Source organism: Nothobranchius furzeri, chromosome 3 (genome assembly GCF_043380555.1).
Source record: "Nothobranchius furzeri strain GRZ-AD chromosome 3, NfurGRZ-RIMD1, whole genome shotgun sequence".
Taxonomy (NCBI): Eukaryota; Metazoa; Chordata; class Actinopteri; order Cyprinodontiformes; family Nothobranchiidae; genus Nothobranchius; species Nothobranchius furzeri.
The window spans coordinates 72,842,681-72,859,409 of NC_091743.1; the positions used below are offsets into that span (position 1 = coordinate 72,842,681).

Genomic DNA, 16,729 nt, shown 5'->3' on the forward strand with positions numbered 1-16,729 from the left:
GCATCATTACACTTTTCTCCAGATTTCACACTGATGGATCTGGACTCTGGAAACTCAGAGACAGGCTGGAAAGAGAAATGTTCTGGAACAACAGTCCATGAGTGCAGATTAAAAGTGCAACAGTGAGTATATAAGTGACAAAGTAGTGGAGATGACATGGATTATCTTCATAAAAGAACTCTGGTTGTTAAATGAACCCTGATCTGCAGGAGGGATACTATTTGGGGGAGATGAAGCTAATTAAGGGAGAGAGGCAGTTTTTTTTTGGGGGGGGGGGGGGGGGGGGGGATGAATGGAAGAAGGAAAAGTGAGCAGAGTGGAAGTGAGAGGGAGTAACGAGGAGAGGGAGCTTTGGTGCCGCAGCGGGACTGAGTGTCACAACTGTCAGCGAGGTCTATGTTGGCGGGAGCAGCAGCACCGGACGTTTCACCGACTACCGGCGGTGGGGGGGAGAGAACAAAGCTGAACGCAGGGATCAGTCAGGGTGAATCCACCGGACAGGATCTACCTCTGCCCTCCTCTTCATCAACTCGACCTACCTGCTGGTCCTCAGCAGCATGCCCGGCTGGCGGCGGAATCTCGCCTTTTGCCTTCAACGGATGCACGAGGAAGGTAGGAGAAAGCAAAACAAATCAATGCGCGTGTGTTTCTGCGCTGAGTGGACGTGTGCGCGCTCCGTGCGTCCTGTTTGAACAGATGTGTGCCAGGATGTGGGCAGCTGGTTCAGGAGACACTTTGGTTCTTTGTGCTTCATGTGTTTGGAGTTGATTCTGCATCGGTGCGCGCGCGCACTTGCATGTATGTGGTCTGTGATTGGAGCTGAGGCACCTGCAGCTCCAGTGTGTGTGTGTTCGTATATGTGTGCACGAACATGCTCGATCTGTTGTAGCCGCGCGCTGTGCGCACACGTGTCAGCTTGGGTTTGTTCCGCTGCCTCAGCAAAGGCTGTGTGAGGCTACAGATGCTGACAGGTCATGGTGCTTACGCGTGCGCGTTAGTGCGTGCTTCTGTGCGCAACAGAGAAGAGCTGAGAGTCACTGACGCACACGCACACGGATGACTATGTTTGGCCTGCAGCAGGAGCAAGGGGTGGGGGTGGACAGTGATGGTTCCGGTCAGCTTCAGCGTGCACGTGAGCGTGCCAGAGTAATTGTGTCTGTGTGGAGATGAAAAATCGGCATTTGCAGGAAGGCACCGGAAATGGAATTTTCTACTTCGATTTGTGTTTTTGTTTTGGTATTTTTTTCAACTGTGTGGAAAAAATAGAAATCTGAAAAAAAATGTAAATAAAATTAAATAAATAAATAAATCATTAAAGAGCGAGTAACGCCTAAATTAACTTTTTTATTTTTTGCTGATAACCTATATAGATGAGTGTCTAATAGTGCAGTACACATGTGTAATCATTAGTGGCAGTTTAGTGCATCTTACTTTAAGTTTAATATTTCAGCCCAAAACCATAATGGGCTCGACACACGGGAGGCAACATTGCCTCTCCTCCATTCATTTTCAATGAGACATGCGCGACGAAGCGATAATCGCGGGTCTCCCTCCTACTAAGCGAAACGCGAAAAACGTGTGTGTGAAATTTTGCGCTCGTGCACGTGTCGTGCACAGGCGACCCAGCGACGCGATCCCAGAAAGTTGAAACATTTTAAACTTTTCATCGCTGTCACTCGGACGAGGACCAATCAACGGAGGTTTCATTCACTGACCAATGAGCGGACAGGATGCTCCTAAACCTCTGAGCAAACATGGAGGAGAAGTTTATTATTATTATGTTCTATATAGTAAAAACACAAGTAATGGGCTCGACACACGGGAGGCGATCCGCGGCAGCGGCAAAGCCGTCTACGTGTTCTGTTCCATTGCGAAATCGAAACATCCGTTGTTTTGTTTGGCTGTGTCAGGTTGGAGGGAATTAAGGTTAAGCTGTTCAGAGTTTAAAAAAAGCGATAGATATGATGTTTCACAAGGTGCTGCTAGAGTTATGTGAAATCTTACTTCCGATTTTACTATATAAAACATATTAATAATAAACTTCTCCTCCATATTTGCTTGGAGATGTACGGAGCATCCTGTCCGCTCATTGGTCAGTGAATGAAACCTCCGTTGATTGGTCCTCGTCCGAGCGACAGCGATGAAAAGTTGAAAATGATTCAACTTTCTGGGATCGCGTCGCTGGGTCACCTGTGCACGACACGTGCACGAGCGTAAAATGTCATACACACGTTTTCGTGTTTCGGTTAGTAGGAGGGAGACCAGCGATTATCGCTTTGTCGCGCATGTCTCATTGAAAATGAATGGAGGAGAGGCGATGTCGCATCCCGTGTGTCGAGCCCATTAGAGTTCATACTTGTTTAATTATTTATTTTAATTCTGGTGCCTGTTAGCAACAGAAACACATCCTCACGTGCTTGTCGATATCATAACCTGTATATGGAGACCTGACTGTATTAATAAGTAAAGGTTAACAGCTGTAGCTTTAGTGTGCTCATAGGAAACGTGACAAAAAACACAAACCACATTCCTCTTTATGGCCTATATAGTTATCATCAACGTTACATGATTTAAAGAATACATGTGACCAACTAACATTTTGCATTCAACCACCAGATGTTTGGATCAAAATGTGAACCAATCAGTACTTAGATCAGGTGAGAGCCAGGCGTTCCCCGTCATCCCCTAGGTTTTGCAGCCGATGGAGAGCAACTGCAGCGCCTTGCTCCAAAATCTGCAGCTGCCTTGATCTCACAAGGTTATCGTTGCCTACGTAGGCATGACGTCAGAGCAAGTCGACGTCAAGTCGGACACAAATCTAACCGGCATGCACTGCGCGCCGATCACTGGTGATCTAATCTGCGCAGAACTGGCTCATCTCGATCACGGCCAAAGTTATGTTCAGTTGAGCAGGGCAGAGCCAAAAATGTTGTTGGAAAAGGTGTGGCACCGGAGGGCGGGGTTTACTGGCGTCAGAAAGGTGTACCTTCTGAATCAGAAAATCAGAAATAATCATTAAAACATGTTTTTTTTTCAGCAAACTTGGTCATTACCATCTAACCACCTCATGCATGGTTGTGTTGGATTACTAAACCTACATATGTCAGAGGGAAAGAATTAAAGTAAGTTTAATCTGATTCAGTCTAAACACACACATTTGAGGAACAGGAGGAACCATAAATTTAGGAGTGATGTGTGATTCATCCCTAGATTCAGACAGCCTCCAGCTGTTCTTTAATGAAAACTTAGTTTTATCAGAAGATGCAGAAAGTGGTGTTATTGACCTCAGTGAAGGTATTTTTATGGATGTAATACATACTTCATCTGTCTGGAGAAAAGTGGAACCAAAAACAAGATGTGCAGTTTGATGCAGATGACCACAGTGTTCTGCAATAGCATGCATACAAGGGCCAGCAGATCCATACATCTCATTCCCTCGCTGAAAGAGAGACAACGGATTATACAGCGAGACAAAAGCCAGGCCCATCCATCATGATGATGTTGAGGAAAAACCTAAAGAAACAAATGACAATAGTGTCCATGATCTGCATAAAATATAGTGTGTGTGTGTGTGTGTGGGGGGGGGTATCTGAATTGGAGAGTGACAAAAAAGCCACTGAAAAGAGCAGTGGACAGGAAGCCATAAGATCGGAGAGATAAACCCAAGCAGGGTTTGAGCGGAGAGATGGAAGGCTGCTTTCTGCTCCTATCAGCGGAAAACGAAGATCCCATTAATCAGGAGTAAAGGAGATCAAATAATGAGCTTGTTAAGGCAGAGGAAGCCTCCATCTCTGAGCGAGTAATAAACTTTAGTGTGACTTTGCTTTAACATGAAACCCTTTAAAGACTTATTTCTATTTTCATCACTCAGAGATCGAGTGGATGAAGATAAGCAGAAGGTCAGAGGACTTCAGAAAGACAACTTCAAAAACGAAAACTTACCGGTCCATGCCTAATCACTCCGACACACACACACTAGGGCTGCAACAACGATTCAATACAATCGGTAAAAATCCACCGCAACACATTTAGTCATTGATTCATTGTGTTGTGCACCTTTATTTTGTGTCGTGCAACCTTAATGTACCAGCCAATTTGTGCAGCTCATCTGTAGGCGGCAACAGAGCAGACCGAGGCAGATCAGAACGAGAGAAGAATGTGTCGCATGTGTGATGAAAATAACTAATTTTAGATGTAGCACTCATGCAACATCTTTTCAAGTTACTTTTGTTCCCAAGAACTTTATCGAACAAAGAAAAGTTATTGTTATTGTGTCTTTTATTGGCACACAAAGTGCTAATGTAGGTGCTGTGGAGGAAAACAGAAACCAGCAAAGACACAAAGGCAGAAACAGTCCAACGTTTGTGATCAAAAGTGTAACTACGGGCAGATTAGCTAACACTAGCAGGTATAGCAGGCTCACGATCAAGTGGGGTTACGATAAAACACAATGGTCATGAAACTAAGATCTAAACTCTACAAGCAGAAGAAAAGTCCCCACCATCCTGTTTCTTAGCTGTCTCCAACGCTACGGAGTAGAACCGCTGCAGTCAGGTTGCTGCTTCAAGTCTGCCCTGCTGCTGCAGGTTTATGGCAAGCCACTGTAGCATGTAGTTCACAGACATGTTTTTCTTTGAACATAAATTAAAACTGGATTATTGCTATCCTGTACATAATAGATGTGTCAATACTACATTTTTAGCATAGAAATGAAATGTTAGCATTTCCAGTAACTTACTACTGAACATGTTAATGAAATACATTAAATTTTAGTGATCACAGTTTACCTATGGATGTATTTCAGTGATAGCATGCTGTTTTCCACAATATAGAACTGTTTTCTAATCATGTTTTGTTGTTAAGTAAAGGAAGGAGAGAAAACAAATTTCTCTAGCAGTTTTTAAATTCTTGTGTTTAGATGCAAATTGCTGCTAAAGATGGGATCAGGTTCTATTTTTGCCACAAGCCGCTTCTGGGAGACGTCCATTTCTGAAGTTAACATAGGACTAGACAGATAATCACACACTGTTTCAGTGTAAAATCCCCAATAATATTCAAAATAAAAGTACTGCAGCCATGCAATTTCATATATATGAAGTTTACATGTGACCCAATAGGTTATTTAGTATCGTTCTAGAAGCGCAGCAGAGTCTTTTCGTGGCTTTTTTCCGGTAGTGGGGAGGAACAACCTTATATATGACATCAAAAAGAGATAGCAATGCGATTTCCTTCTTATTGGTTCAATGACCTATTGCATAAACAAACTATGATCTGAACTCTCGAGGGACCTTGGGATCTTACAAGTCCAATGAAGAGCACAACGAGGAAACTGTGCTGCTGCCAAGACTCTCCCGGTGTAAAAAGGACCACTTTGATGTTCGCGAGTAAACTGTTCTGCTGCCGCTTCGCACCACCGATGCTTCCAGTGTGAAACCGGGGTCAGAGCTAAATAGTCTGTCTGAAGGACAAAAGATTCAACATTTTTTTTCCTTTTTCTGAGATGTGTAGAGGGTTTACTTCAGCACCAAATGTCAGCACACAACCCAAGGTTTCATTAAGTTTGTCCCAGTGGTGTTCCCGTACTGCGGGGTACAAGGAGCCATGGGTGATTACCTGTCAGACTGTCAACCAGGTGAACAGGAAGTTTGATTTGTTGTAAAAGGATAGCAGCTCTAGATTGCTGAATTCTCACAGATCAGTCATCTCCATGAAAATGCTCCAAATAACACTCCCAGGTTTGTTATTTTTTCATGTATTTAATAAGGTAAATGCATTAGACTTGGGAAGTTAACGATGGTTCAGTTTCATCCCACAGAAACAGGTAAAACATTGAACATGAGTTTTATGAATAAAATGATCCTGCAATGAGGTCATATTTTTATTACAGCGAAGGTTTGTAAAAAAAAGTTGTTGAAGTTTAGATTGAAGCCTTTTAAACCGTTATCCCTGCAGTCCTGAAGAGCAAAAACTCTTGCATGAACTGTGTTACCGTGGTGACCTGAGTGTGTTTGCATGCATGTGGAAGGCATGTAGCCGTGGGTTAGTGGTGGGCGAGAACGGTAACGGTGCTTCAGTCGTAATAGGATCTGATGATGAGTCATGCAGAGAAAACAACCAACTCTCCCCTCAGCCTCTCTCTTTCTCCCTATCTCTCTCTCTCTCTCTCTCTCTCTCTCTCTCTCTCTCTCTCTCTCTCTCTCTCTCTCTCTCTCTCCCCCTCCAGAATCCCCTGATTCTTTTCCTTCCAGGCTTCCTTTTTAACCTCCCCCTTCTCTCCTTTGCTGTTTCATTGTGTTTCATCCCTCCTGCTTCTCATTTATTTGCCCGTAGTTGTGCTGATTTGCCTCGTTTGCTTCTTTTCGCTCTTCATTTCCCCTTGTTTATTATTTTCCCCACATATTTCCTCTCCCGTTTGGCCTGACTCATAATAAATGTTTTCATCGTTGCCAAAAATGTTGCATTTGATCCTAATTTGTTCTTGCTGTTATTTTTTATCCCTATTTTTCTTTTAATCTCTGCTCCTTCCTTTTCTTTTTTCACACTGATTTGAACTAACGTGTGATCAAGGAGCTTCTGTGGGATTGAGGTAATCCAACCGTGTGTTGAAGCAGAGAAAACAGCTAAAACCTAAAGGACGAGGGCCCTAGAAGCCCAGAGTTGGACACCATTCATCTATGATCCATCTGTTTGGTTGTTCAGTTAAAAAATTCCATGATGGGAAACCTCTCTTTGAGGGACCTTAAAGCGTTCCCAGACCAGACAGGACATAAAATCCTGTGTGCTTTGGGGTCTCCACCCAGTGGATCGTACCTGTGACACCTCCAAAGGCAGGCAGCCATCTTTCCACCACAGATAAGAGTCACAACAATCAGGGAAGAGCTTTTCGTCCTGGCTCAGCTCCGTTAATGATTTTACCCATGCAGACCGGAGTTAGGCTGCATGCTACCATCACCTGCCTTACACACAAAACTAACACAACATACAGTCAGGTTTACTCTCAATAGTTTAAACTATAACCAGGAAATACGGAACATTTTTTCAAACAATTCTGATGATTTGCCGTCTTGTGGACAGCACTAGCTTCATATTTTCTGGGTAAGATGCCTGATGTTCACCTTCTTATATGCAAATGGACATCTGACATTCAAAGACAACAAAGAACCGTTAACACTATTAGCATCAGTCATGACTGTGCTGCCTCCTAACCTCTGATTCAGGGTCCCACCCTGGTTTTACCAACCTGCTCTCTTTTGAACTGGCTCTTGATTAAAATCTGCCTTGCTTTCCTTGAGATGATTGCTCACACGGGTAACCCCCCTGTGAGATTGGATTGTTTGGCTTGTTTTGATTTTTGAGCCTGTAAAGCTTTAGGAGTCATGTTGTTAAATCTCACAAAGCTATTGGTTCTGGCTATTTTCACTTTTCCTCGCTGCAGAGGAATGTTGCTTGCTTTGGCAAACTGGGGTCAGATCTGTGTCCACACCTGTGTGTTATAAAGCACGGTTCCACTTGGATTTGAATGCTTTCTCCTTTTGTTTGGTCCTGATGGTGCTGACCCAAGTCTATAGCTGTTCTCTCATTTTCCATATCACGAAGGTCATCCATTCATCAGTCCCACCTCCTCTCCTCCTGCTTGCATGGTTACAGATAACAGAAGGGATGGCATGTGACAAAAGGATCTTGATGTAATTAGAGCAGGACATCAGGGTGACTCCTGACTGAAAGAACTAACTTATCTTTTCTCCTGACTTTTACTTTTGTGCCTTTATATCTCTTTTCATGCTTCAGCACAACAAAAACTAGACATGGATATGCATATCTACAGTTGATCAAACTCATATTTAAATTTCCACAAAAAAGAAAAGAATAAAATACAAATGTTGTTATTCTCCACTTTGCAAACATGCACTTATTATTTCTATTTCCTATCTAAATATTGCCTGTTTAGATGATGGTGTTTTAAAAATCTCACGTGGTAGAAGAAGGGCAAAACCCATTGGCAATGTATGCCAGCCATGAAAAATTATGTCTTTAGTATTTTTACATTCTTAAATTCTGTTGTGCAGAAAATGGCCATTTTTTTGATGGAAATTCAATTTTGGAGGATTAGTGTTCCTGAAATTAAAATCTATTCACTCTGTTTTTGAACTTGCAGGTTCCCATGGGCTATTTCATCTATGTTTGCCCTGACTGAGTAAAAAAAAAAGCATATTAATGTGGTGTCTACAAAACTGATAGCTGAATGTTTCAGAATAAGTCTGATTATTATTCTAAAAAGACTTAACTCATTCACTGGCAGCTGTTTCCTGATCACTAACGGCCTTCGCTGCCAGCGTTTCTCACCGTTTTTACAGTTTTTTTAAGAGTCACAGAACGTTGCGCGCTAGCATGATGTCGACGCCAAAGCAACCAAAACAAAGAGGAGACTCATCTCTTACATCAGGAAGAATCCGTGTGTTTCGAGCGTTATCCGTTCTTTCATGATCCATTGTCGATTTGTGATCGGGAGACGCTGTTCCAGTTCGCGCCTCACTTTTTTTACAGGAATGGCCCAAAACGATCTCCTAACACATGGATGTGTTGCTTCCTGATCATGTGATCTGTGACGTATGCGGATGAAGATCGGTTTCAGGGCTGAGATGTTTGTTCTCTCAGCGCAGGGGCTCGTTCCGACGCTCAAACAGTAAAAAAAATGCAAATGACGACTTTAGTCATCATTTGCAGTGAACGGTTGGATCTAAAATGACAACTTTAGTCATCAGTGGCAGTGAATGAGTTAATGTTAGGTGTTTTTACGACAGTGGCTGATTCTGTTTTTGCTTCTACACTCATTGGTTTTACAGCTCAACTCTCCCTCCTTCTGACACAGTGTTATCAGATAAATCTTCAGCTACAAAGAAATGTTTTCAAGACGTGCGTCCTGTAGAGTGATTTTTTCTGTGTTTGTGACATCACAGCTCTTCCTAATGTTGATTAGCTGCTCTCATACATATCACCTGAAAATAATTTGGTTTGTATAGACTTTTCATTCCCAGTCTATTTGTTTTGACGTCTGTGTGCTTCGTTACCTGCTAGCAGAGCAAATCATTTAACCTGAGCAGGATGTTTTATTTGTGCCACTGCTCTTTTGTCCTCACCTCTTCACAAATCTAAAAGCCCAGAGACGTTGCTGCATGACCACCTTCTGCCTGATCCACCTATCTGTACTAACTTCTTCTCTATGAGCTGCTACATCCACATCACGTCTTCATTTCATCCTTTCACATCCTGCTCCCTTTACTTATCAGACCATCATTTTTCCATCATGAAGTGATTTCCTTTCAGTTTGCAGCCCCTCTGCACCTCATAGCATCATAATGAACTCTCCTACAGCAGAGTAGCACACTTTATATAGTAATTATATTGTAGCACATAAAATAAAAGCTGGTGAATGATGATTAAATAAATGATGTGGAGACAGCTGAAGGCAGTGGAAAGCGGCTGAAGTTAAATAAAGAAAAGGATTAGTAGTGACCAAGCAAAAACAACTGTTTCGGTGTCCTGCTCTTCCCATCTAGGAGCTCTTGGGTTTAGGTGATCCAGAATGGTGGGAGTGCTCAGTCTGTAGGTGGGGGCTCGAGGGTTTGGAACAGGACTTACAAGGCATTCATTTCTGCTAGAGACCACTGCACATGTATTGATTAAAGGAGTGCACCACACCTTTTAGTTCATTCAATGCTTTCATCAGGTGTTTAGGGCTAAACTGCTCCATCAGGCGGTTGACCTGTAAATTAAAAGGTTCGTATGTATTTTCAGGGAATTTTCATCTGGAGTAAACAAATGGAAGTAAGAAGAATTTTCAGTTCAACTAACAAACTAAAGTGGAGCAAAAATGTTTGGTGAATTAAACAAGAAATAAATGAAAGGAAAATAAATAAATAATGACTAGAGAAAAATGCAGCAACGATATTAGTGACTAAAATAAACTGGTCTCATTCTGCAGGAGCCGATTCGTGTACAGCAAACTTTCAGCATTAAGTTTTTTTACTAAAGAGGACAAGCTTCATAAAACCAAACAAGGACAGACCAGATGCATGGAAGTAACAATAAAGGAACCGAGAACCGAAGAGAAATGATGGAAGAAAACAAGATAAAGCTCCGTAAACCAGGAGATGTTAACAGGAGATGACAGCAAACTCAAATCTAAAGCCAACAAAGCTGACTGACTGTGACATTAACTAAAGGCCATTTTAATCTGACTGAGATTCAAACAGTCACGTTTATGAAACAAGACTAACCTCCAGGTTCACTTCCTGTAATAATGAATGAACTCAGAAAACATCGTGTTTCATTGGAGGAAATCAGGGCTTCATCGGCTGTTTGCATAAAAACACACAAAACCCTAAAAAAATAAACTAAAACACAAAAATGGATTTAAAGAGATGAGAAACAGAAAAGTTGTCATTTTAGTTGAACTTATTAGATATAAAAAGGAAAAATGATTTGTGATAAAAAAACATTTTCCTGATGAACAAACTCACGAGAAAAATGAAAACTTCTTAAGCAAGCAAACGGGATTCTGATACAACAATTTATACATCTTAAAGGTAAATGGTAAATATCCTGTATTTGATCTTCTAGAGTCCTGGAGCCCCCCAAGGCACTTTACAACACAATCACTCATTCACACGCTGGCGGGGATGGGTCTGCCGTGCGCAGGAGCTGCCGGTCCCTCTGGCCAGCGCCCGAAGGGACCAGCAGGGGGGTTAGCTGTCTTGCCCAGGGACACAACAACAGTGACAAACTGAGCAGGGCTCGAGCCTGCAACCTTCTGATTACAGGGCGAGCATTTAACTCCTGTGCCACCATCACCCCAGATGTCTCTAGATCCATATACGTAAAGGGAACCATTCAGCAAATATTTATGTAATTTCAAACTTTATTTTCAGTGTAAGGATGTGATGTGGATATTTTTCCTGCTTGTTTCCAGACAAACTTTACAGGAGAGCTTTTATCCTAGAATGGCCTTGCTGTGGCTATACTGCACACATGTGTGTGTGTGTGTGTGGTCCCCTCTGCCGTGCAGTTAGAGCTTGCTGACCTCCAGATGGCCAGGGCAACTCAACAGAGACTTCTCTGCCTTTTGGCCTTTTCTGCAGCACTGTGTGTGTGTGTGTGTGTGTGTGTGTGTGTGTGTGTGTGTGTGTGTGTGTGTGTGTGTGTGTGTTGTCTGGGCTCTCTGAAAAGCTTTTGAAAGAGAAAACCCCCAAACCAACGTCGCTTTGGTCAGTCTGAAGTTTGGTTCTATCACTTATTTAAGAGCAAGTCACCCCATAATCAATGTTTTTTGTTGATGCAACATATAACCGAGGATCTACAAGTGCTGCAGATATGTGTAGTCATTACTTTGGCAGTTTGATGCATCATATTTACAATGTACAGTACAAAACCACCAGTGTTGCATCCTCTTCTGTCTGCACAGACGTCTGCACTACATTTAAGTTTCAGCCATAGCTTTTGGCTAAGCAGTGACTTCTGATGTTAGCCAGTAGTTCTGACACGGCTGCACTGCAGCTGAGTCTCACATTCCCCAAAGACAGGAACACAAACATGCTGTGTGATAGAAATGTTGTCATAGAACACAGTAAGAGAAAAGGGGGGTAATTACATTTTAGACAATCATGAGTATTGCTCTAGACAAATAACGTCTTCCTGTTGTAGAGACTCCACCCACCTTGATTGACATCGCCTGGCGTTACGCTCCTAGTGTTTATTTTTTTTCCATTCTTCAAGAATAACCTCTTTTAGAGTCCAGATGCTGGATGGAGAGTGATGCTCAACTTGCTGCTTCAGAATTCCCCACTGGTGTTGGATTGGGTTCAGATCAGGTGAACGACTTGGCCATTCAATCACCTTCACCCAGTTCTTTTTCACAAATGCAACAGTAGATTTAAATGTGTGTTTTGGATCATTGTCACGTTTTAAAAGTGAACGACGACCAAGTGCACAGAGTGATGGCAGCATCTTCTCCATCAGTGTAGAGCTGGACATTGTTGAGTTCATGATACCATCAATGAAATGCAGCTCCCCAACACCAGCAGCACTCATGGAGCCCTAAGAACACCGCCACCACCGTGCTTCACTGATGTGGCTCACATTTGTGGGAGTATTTTTTAGTATGGTATACCTCATAGAAAATGTTGATTCTGAAAGGAAACTAAAGCAGATGACAGCTTCAAAGCATGATGTGTTTAGGCAGCAGGTTGTGTCTGTAATCAGACCGGCCTCTGGTTTTAACCCTTTGTTAATAATCCTCTCACTGTAACATACAGAAACAGGTCAGTGATGCATATGTTGGTGAAGCGTCTCAGTCGTCCAGGTCACAGTAATCCAAAAGGGTTTGATTTGAAATGACAAAGCTCCTCGGATGAGAAGTGAAACATCTTCAAGAAACCAAAGAAGTCCAGATGCCTTAATCTGAACCGTTTTGGAGGTCAGTGATGCATTTAACACATTTTTGTTTTCATTCTCCTTTATCTGTTGGTTTTTCATCACGTTTAAATAGTTGCTGACAGAGTTCCTGAAGATGCTTCTGGCCTGTTTTCATCACCGGCACAGGCATCATTTTCCTCCTGCGTTCACTGAGGTGAACACATTTTATTCTCCATTTCCTCCCAGCTGATGCTGTTTATGTTCCTGTAGTCTTGTAAAAAAATGATCCTCCTTTTGTTGAAATTGATTTTACCCTGCCACCGTGTCATGCAGCCACCCACAGCTGAAGGACAGTTGGTCAAAATATTTATTTTAAGTAAGTTTGATAGCGAGCATGTTCCAACCCGGCATAAGCCTTCGATGATGATGTGCTCTAGTATAGAAAAGCAAAAGTAAAACAGATGGATGCTTCCTCTTTACAGGGAGACAAGACCGAAAGCTTGTTGAGACAGAAAATGACACAAGTTTGTCAGGAACAAATGTAAAAATAAAACCAATAATAAATATAATTTTTCTTCACTCTCCAAAGAAGAAACATGTCTTCGATGTGAGGAATTAAAGGTAAATTGTTTCTGTCTTTATGAAGAAACAGCAGGTTTTTGCCTTCGGGTGTGTGCTGAGTGAGTTTCCACCAAAGTTATTTACTTATTCGCTTATTTATCTGTTTATTTTCACCTACCAGAGCTGTGCAGCTGTAAGAAGCTTGCAGCCCTCAAGGTAATTTCACATGAACTTTACTCTGTCCTCTATACAGTTTCTAATCTCATTATTGTGATATAATCCGCTCACACATGCATCCTGAGGGGCTAGCACTCGTGTGTGTGTGTGTGTGTGTGTGTGTGTGTGTTCTCCTGAAGGCCAGGCTTTATCTGATGTGTTGTTTTGCTTTGCTCTACGAGGAGACGAGGTGTTTCTCTTTACCTCTGAAGCTGTTTCTTATCTACTGTTTCAGACGTCTGAAGCACCGTTATTCCTCCACACATCAGGACGCGGTAACGCTGCTGACAGTCAGGGCCGAGCTGATGCGGAGGCTGGAGGAGTTTCATTCATCGCAAAAGGCCTTCAGAGTGAAAAGGAGATTTATAACTGGAGTTAATTATTTTTATATTTACAGTGATGAAACCTTGACATTAATACTTTATCGGTTGCCCTCCCTGCATAAAAGCAGCTTTATTATTATAGTTATCATAACCCGATGAGCTCCAGAACGCTGAGATGTTTCTTTGATACACTGAAATACGACCGTAAATAGAATTTATTGTAAAATTCAGAAAGTTTAAAAAGGTGTTCACATGTTATCTGTTAATTTTGGGATTTTCTCTATCATACTTAACTTAATACTATTTTTTCACCTTCCACAGTGACGCTCACACAGAAGGACTTGTGCAGCTTCTCCGGCTCCTCCTCTCTGTTTAGATAAAACAGATAATTCATGAATTATTTTTACATTAAATCTTTAAACCATTTTGGGGAAAAAGACCCAAAAGAAGAAATAAAAACATTTTATAGGTCATTTAACAAATTTGAAACAGTTTAACTGCAACCTATGTGGTTACCACAATGACATGATAATAATAATAATTCTAGTTGTGTGAGAGCAGAGGAACATCAGTTAATGTGAGTTGAAGGTCATTCCATCCTTCTCCTTTTGTTTATCTCACGTCTACTGAAGTGTATGGTGAAGCTGGGTCTTCATTAATGTTCCACTAATGAGCAGAAACTGAGCGAGTCATTTCTTTGAGGCACACTGACAGGTAGAGGCCGAACAGGTAAACACATGCTGCTGTTTTAGTGTTGAAATCACACTGAACTGAGTTTAGTTTCACAATCAACTCAGCACTTAAAATCACGATTGTGGAGTTTTTGTGTCAGTTGGAGTACATAGCCGTCAGCTTTTTGTCTGTGTGTGTGTTTGTATGTGTGTGCGCTCGTGCGTGTGTGTGTGTGTGTGTGTGTGTGTGTGTGTGTGCGTGTGAGGGATGGATACATTCCAGTTCAGTCATCCACCTGTCTTCTCCTGGGATAGCTCTCCTGTGCACTGAGGCTTGCACGTTTTACATGACCACTTTATTTGGACACTTGCTGCTCATGTTTCATTCATAAGCTGAAGCTCTGAGAGCTGAACGGAAGGAGAAGAAGGAAGGAGGAAGAAGAAAAACAGACAAAAGAAGAGGGAAAGGGAATTAAAACATCTAATCTAAACTATAGGAGGGAAAACAACAACAAAACAGAAACCAGAAGAAAGAACGTCCCGTATTTATGAGCTGGTCGGGCATCAAACACAATCAGGAGAGGATGATGAGAGAAGATGAGTATGTGATGTGGAGATCCGGTACCGTGATGATGACAGGAGTTGGCGTGTCTGAGAGACGTGGTCCTCCATCACCTCCTTTAGGCTGCTCTGTAGGCAGAACAGAGACCATTTTTAAAAAATACTGTTTGAATTAAAAATTAAGTCAGAGGTGAGTCATGAATCTGAGATCTGGAAGAAAGGAACAGGTCAGCTCTGTCTGTGTGTGAATGAAAGATCTGGATGGCCCAGGGATGAGCGCTGGTCCTGATCCTTCTTCATATGGTGGCGACTTTATTAAGCCAGAAGAACCTTTGAGTTCTGCTCATGTACGTTTGATGGAGGTCCCCTGAGGTCTAAAACATTCTGGTCCAATGAGGTGAGGTTTCAGAACCATTATGCTATTTGTCCTCCAGGTCCTTTCTGACTAGTCTGACTTGGCTATTAGACCTGTGAGTCCTCTCTTCTGGGATCTTTCGCTGTTTTGGACTTTTTTTCTTACACATTTGGATTTTTGGATGGATTTGTGGTCCCTGGCGTTCTAGATTAAAAATTGTGGACATCCTTGGTGGTTTGACTCTGTTGTGTGCCCTTTCTGCCCTTCTGTTTTAATAAAACTCTTTATAACCAGTTCTGGCCACCATCTTTGGCTTCTGGGTCTGATCCTCACCCCTACAGGTTTTAGGACTCACCAGTAGCAGAAACTTCCAGAAGAAGGGACACAAGAATCTTTGGGAAGTCAAGACCTCCCAGATTGAGATTCCCAGAAATAACCTCAGATCTCTGAGCAGGAACATCTAGGATTCAGAACCACCCAGGTCTGGGAGGTCAAGCTTGGAGTTCATATTTATACAATCCTTTAGAAAGAAGTTCTTGAGTGTGTTGGATGAATGTGTCCAATCCCATTTTCTGCATTTTCAGAGACCTGCAGCAGCACTGAGTTGGACTTCAGATTAAAGTGGTGTCCTTGTCTTCCTGGACTTCTTTCTTCCTGCAACATATTCATTTTTCTGCAGCTTTTATCACACAGACTCACCTACAGCCATCACTGAAGCACAGATGAGAACTTTCTTTGAGATGTCAAAATGGTGGAGATCACTAATGTGAGCCAATCATTTTAGAAACAATGTCAGCCTGGAATAACACACCTGGAAAAGAGAAGAGCTCCCATTTTAAGCAAAGAAAACATGAATAAACACGTTGCTGTGTAAATGTCTGCTGTTCCTTTGTTGGAGACAACATTTTATTGTACACAGTCTTCCAGCTGGGAGTTCAAAAGATACCGTTGCCCTCCTTTCATCATTAGATTTTGTTTATTTTTTTCTGTTCAGGTAAGACATTTAATAAGCTCTCCAGAGTGTGTTAGGCTTTATTCTTTTCTGCTCCTTTTCTCTGCCAACAAAAAGAAAAGCCTTTATTATCCTGAGGTTGTAAATGCATTTTGTTCATGCCATGTTCCTAAAATTTGCTGGATTTTGGATGAAAGCCTGAATGTTTTCCCCGTTTGTAGCAGAAATCAACACATTCTGTGGTTTCTGAAGCTGTTGTTCACCCCAAAAACACAAAGGTTTTTTTTTTGTCTCTGTCTCCATTCAGCCTTATCTGAAACAGAATTCAGCCTCGAAAAGAGAAAAGCTGTAAAAACAAGAAAGAAGCAAGAATTTTATAGTCTTGTTTCTATCTGAGAATCTGTTGGGGACTGGAACATAAATCCTAAAGAGGAACATAAAAACACAGACAGGAAATTAAAATCTCATTTCACTGGAACACGATTCTCCTAAAATAAAAAAGTTCAGTTTTCACGACAACATTCATCAGACTTTAAAAAGCTTTGTTTTATCAGAAGTTAATGGTGATTTTATATGACAACATATCATCTGCTGTTTCCAACCTTATCACAAAGCATCAGAGCCTCTGAGGTATGGCGTTTGAAGCGTGCCACAACCCGTGCATGCGCATTGGGTCCAC

General features: G+C 42.0%; 1 protein-coding gene across 2 annotated transcripts in view; it reads left to right on the top strand.

Moving 5' to 3' along the window:
* Positions 1 to 321: 321 nt before the first annotated feature.
* grip2b (glutamate receptor interacting protein 2b) overlaps positions 322 to 16,729 on the top strand; it is a 217,787-nt gene continuing 201,379 nt past the window's right edge. For both annotated transcript variants that reach the window (XM_070549512.1, XM_070549517.1), the window contains exon 1: positions 322 to 612. In XM_070549512.1, the coding sequence (XP_070405613.1) occupies positions 558 to 612 (55 nt within the window). In that variant the 5' untranslated portion in view covers positions 322 to 557. The remainder of the gene's footprint in view (positions 613 to 16,729) is intronic.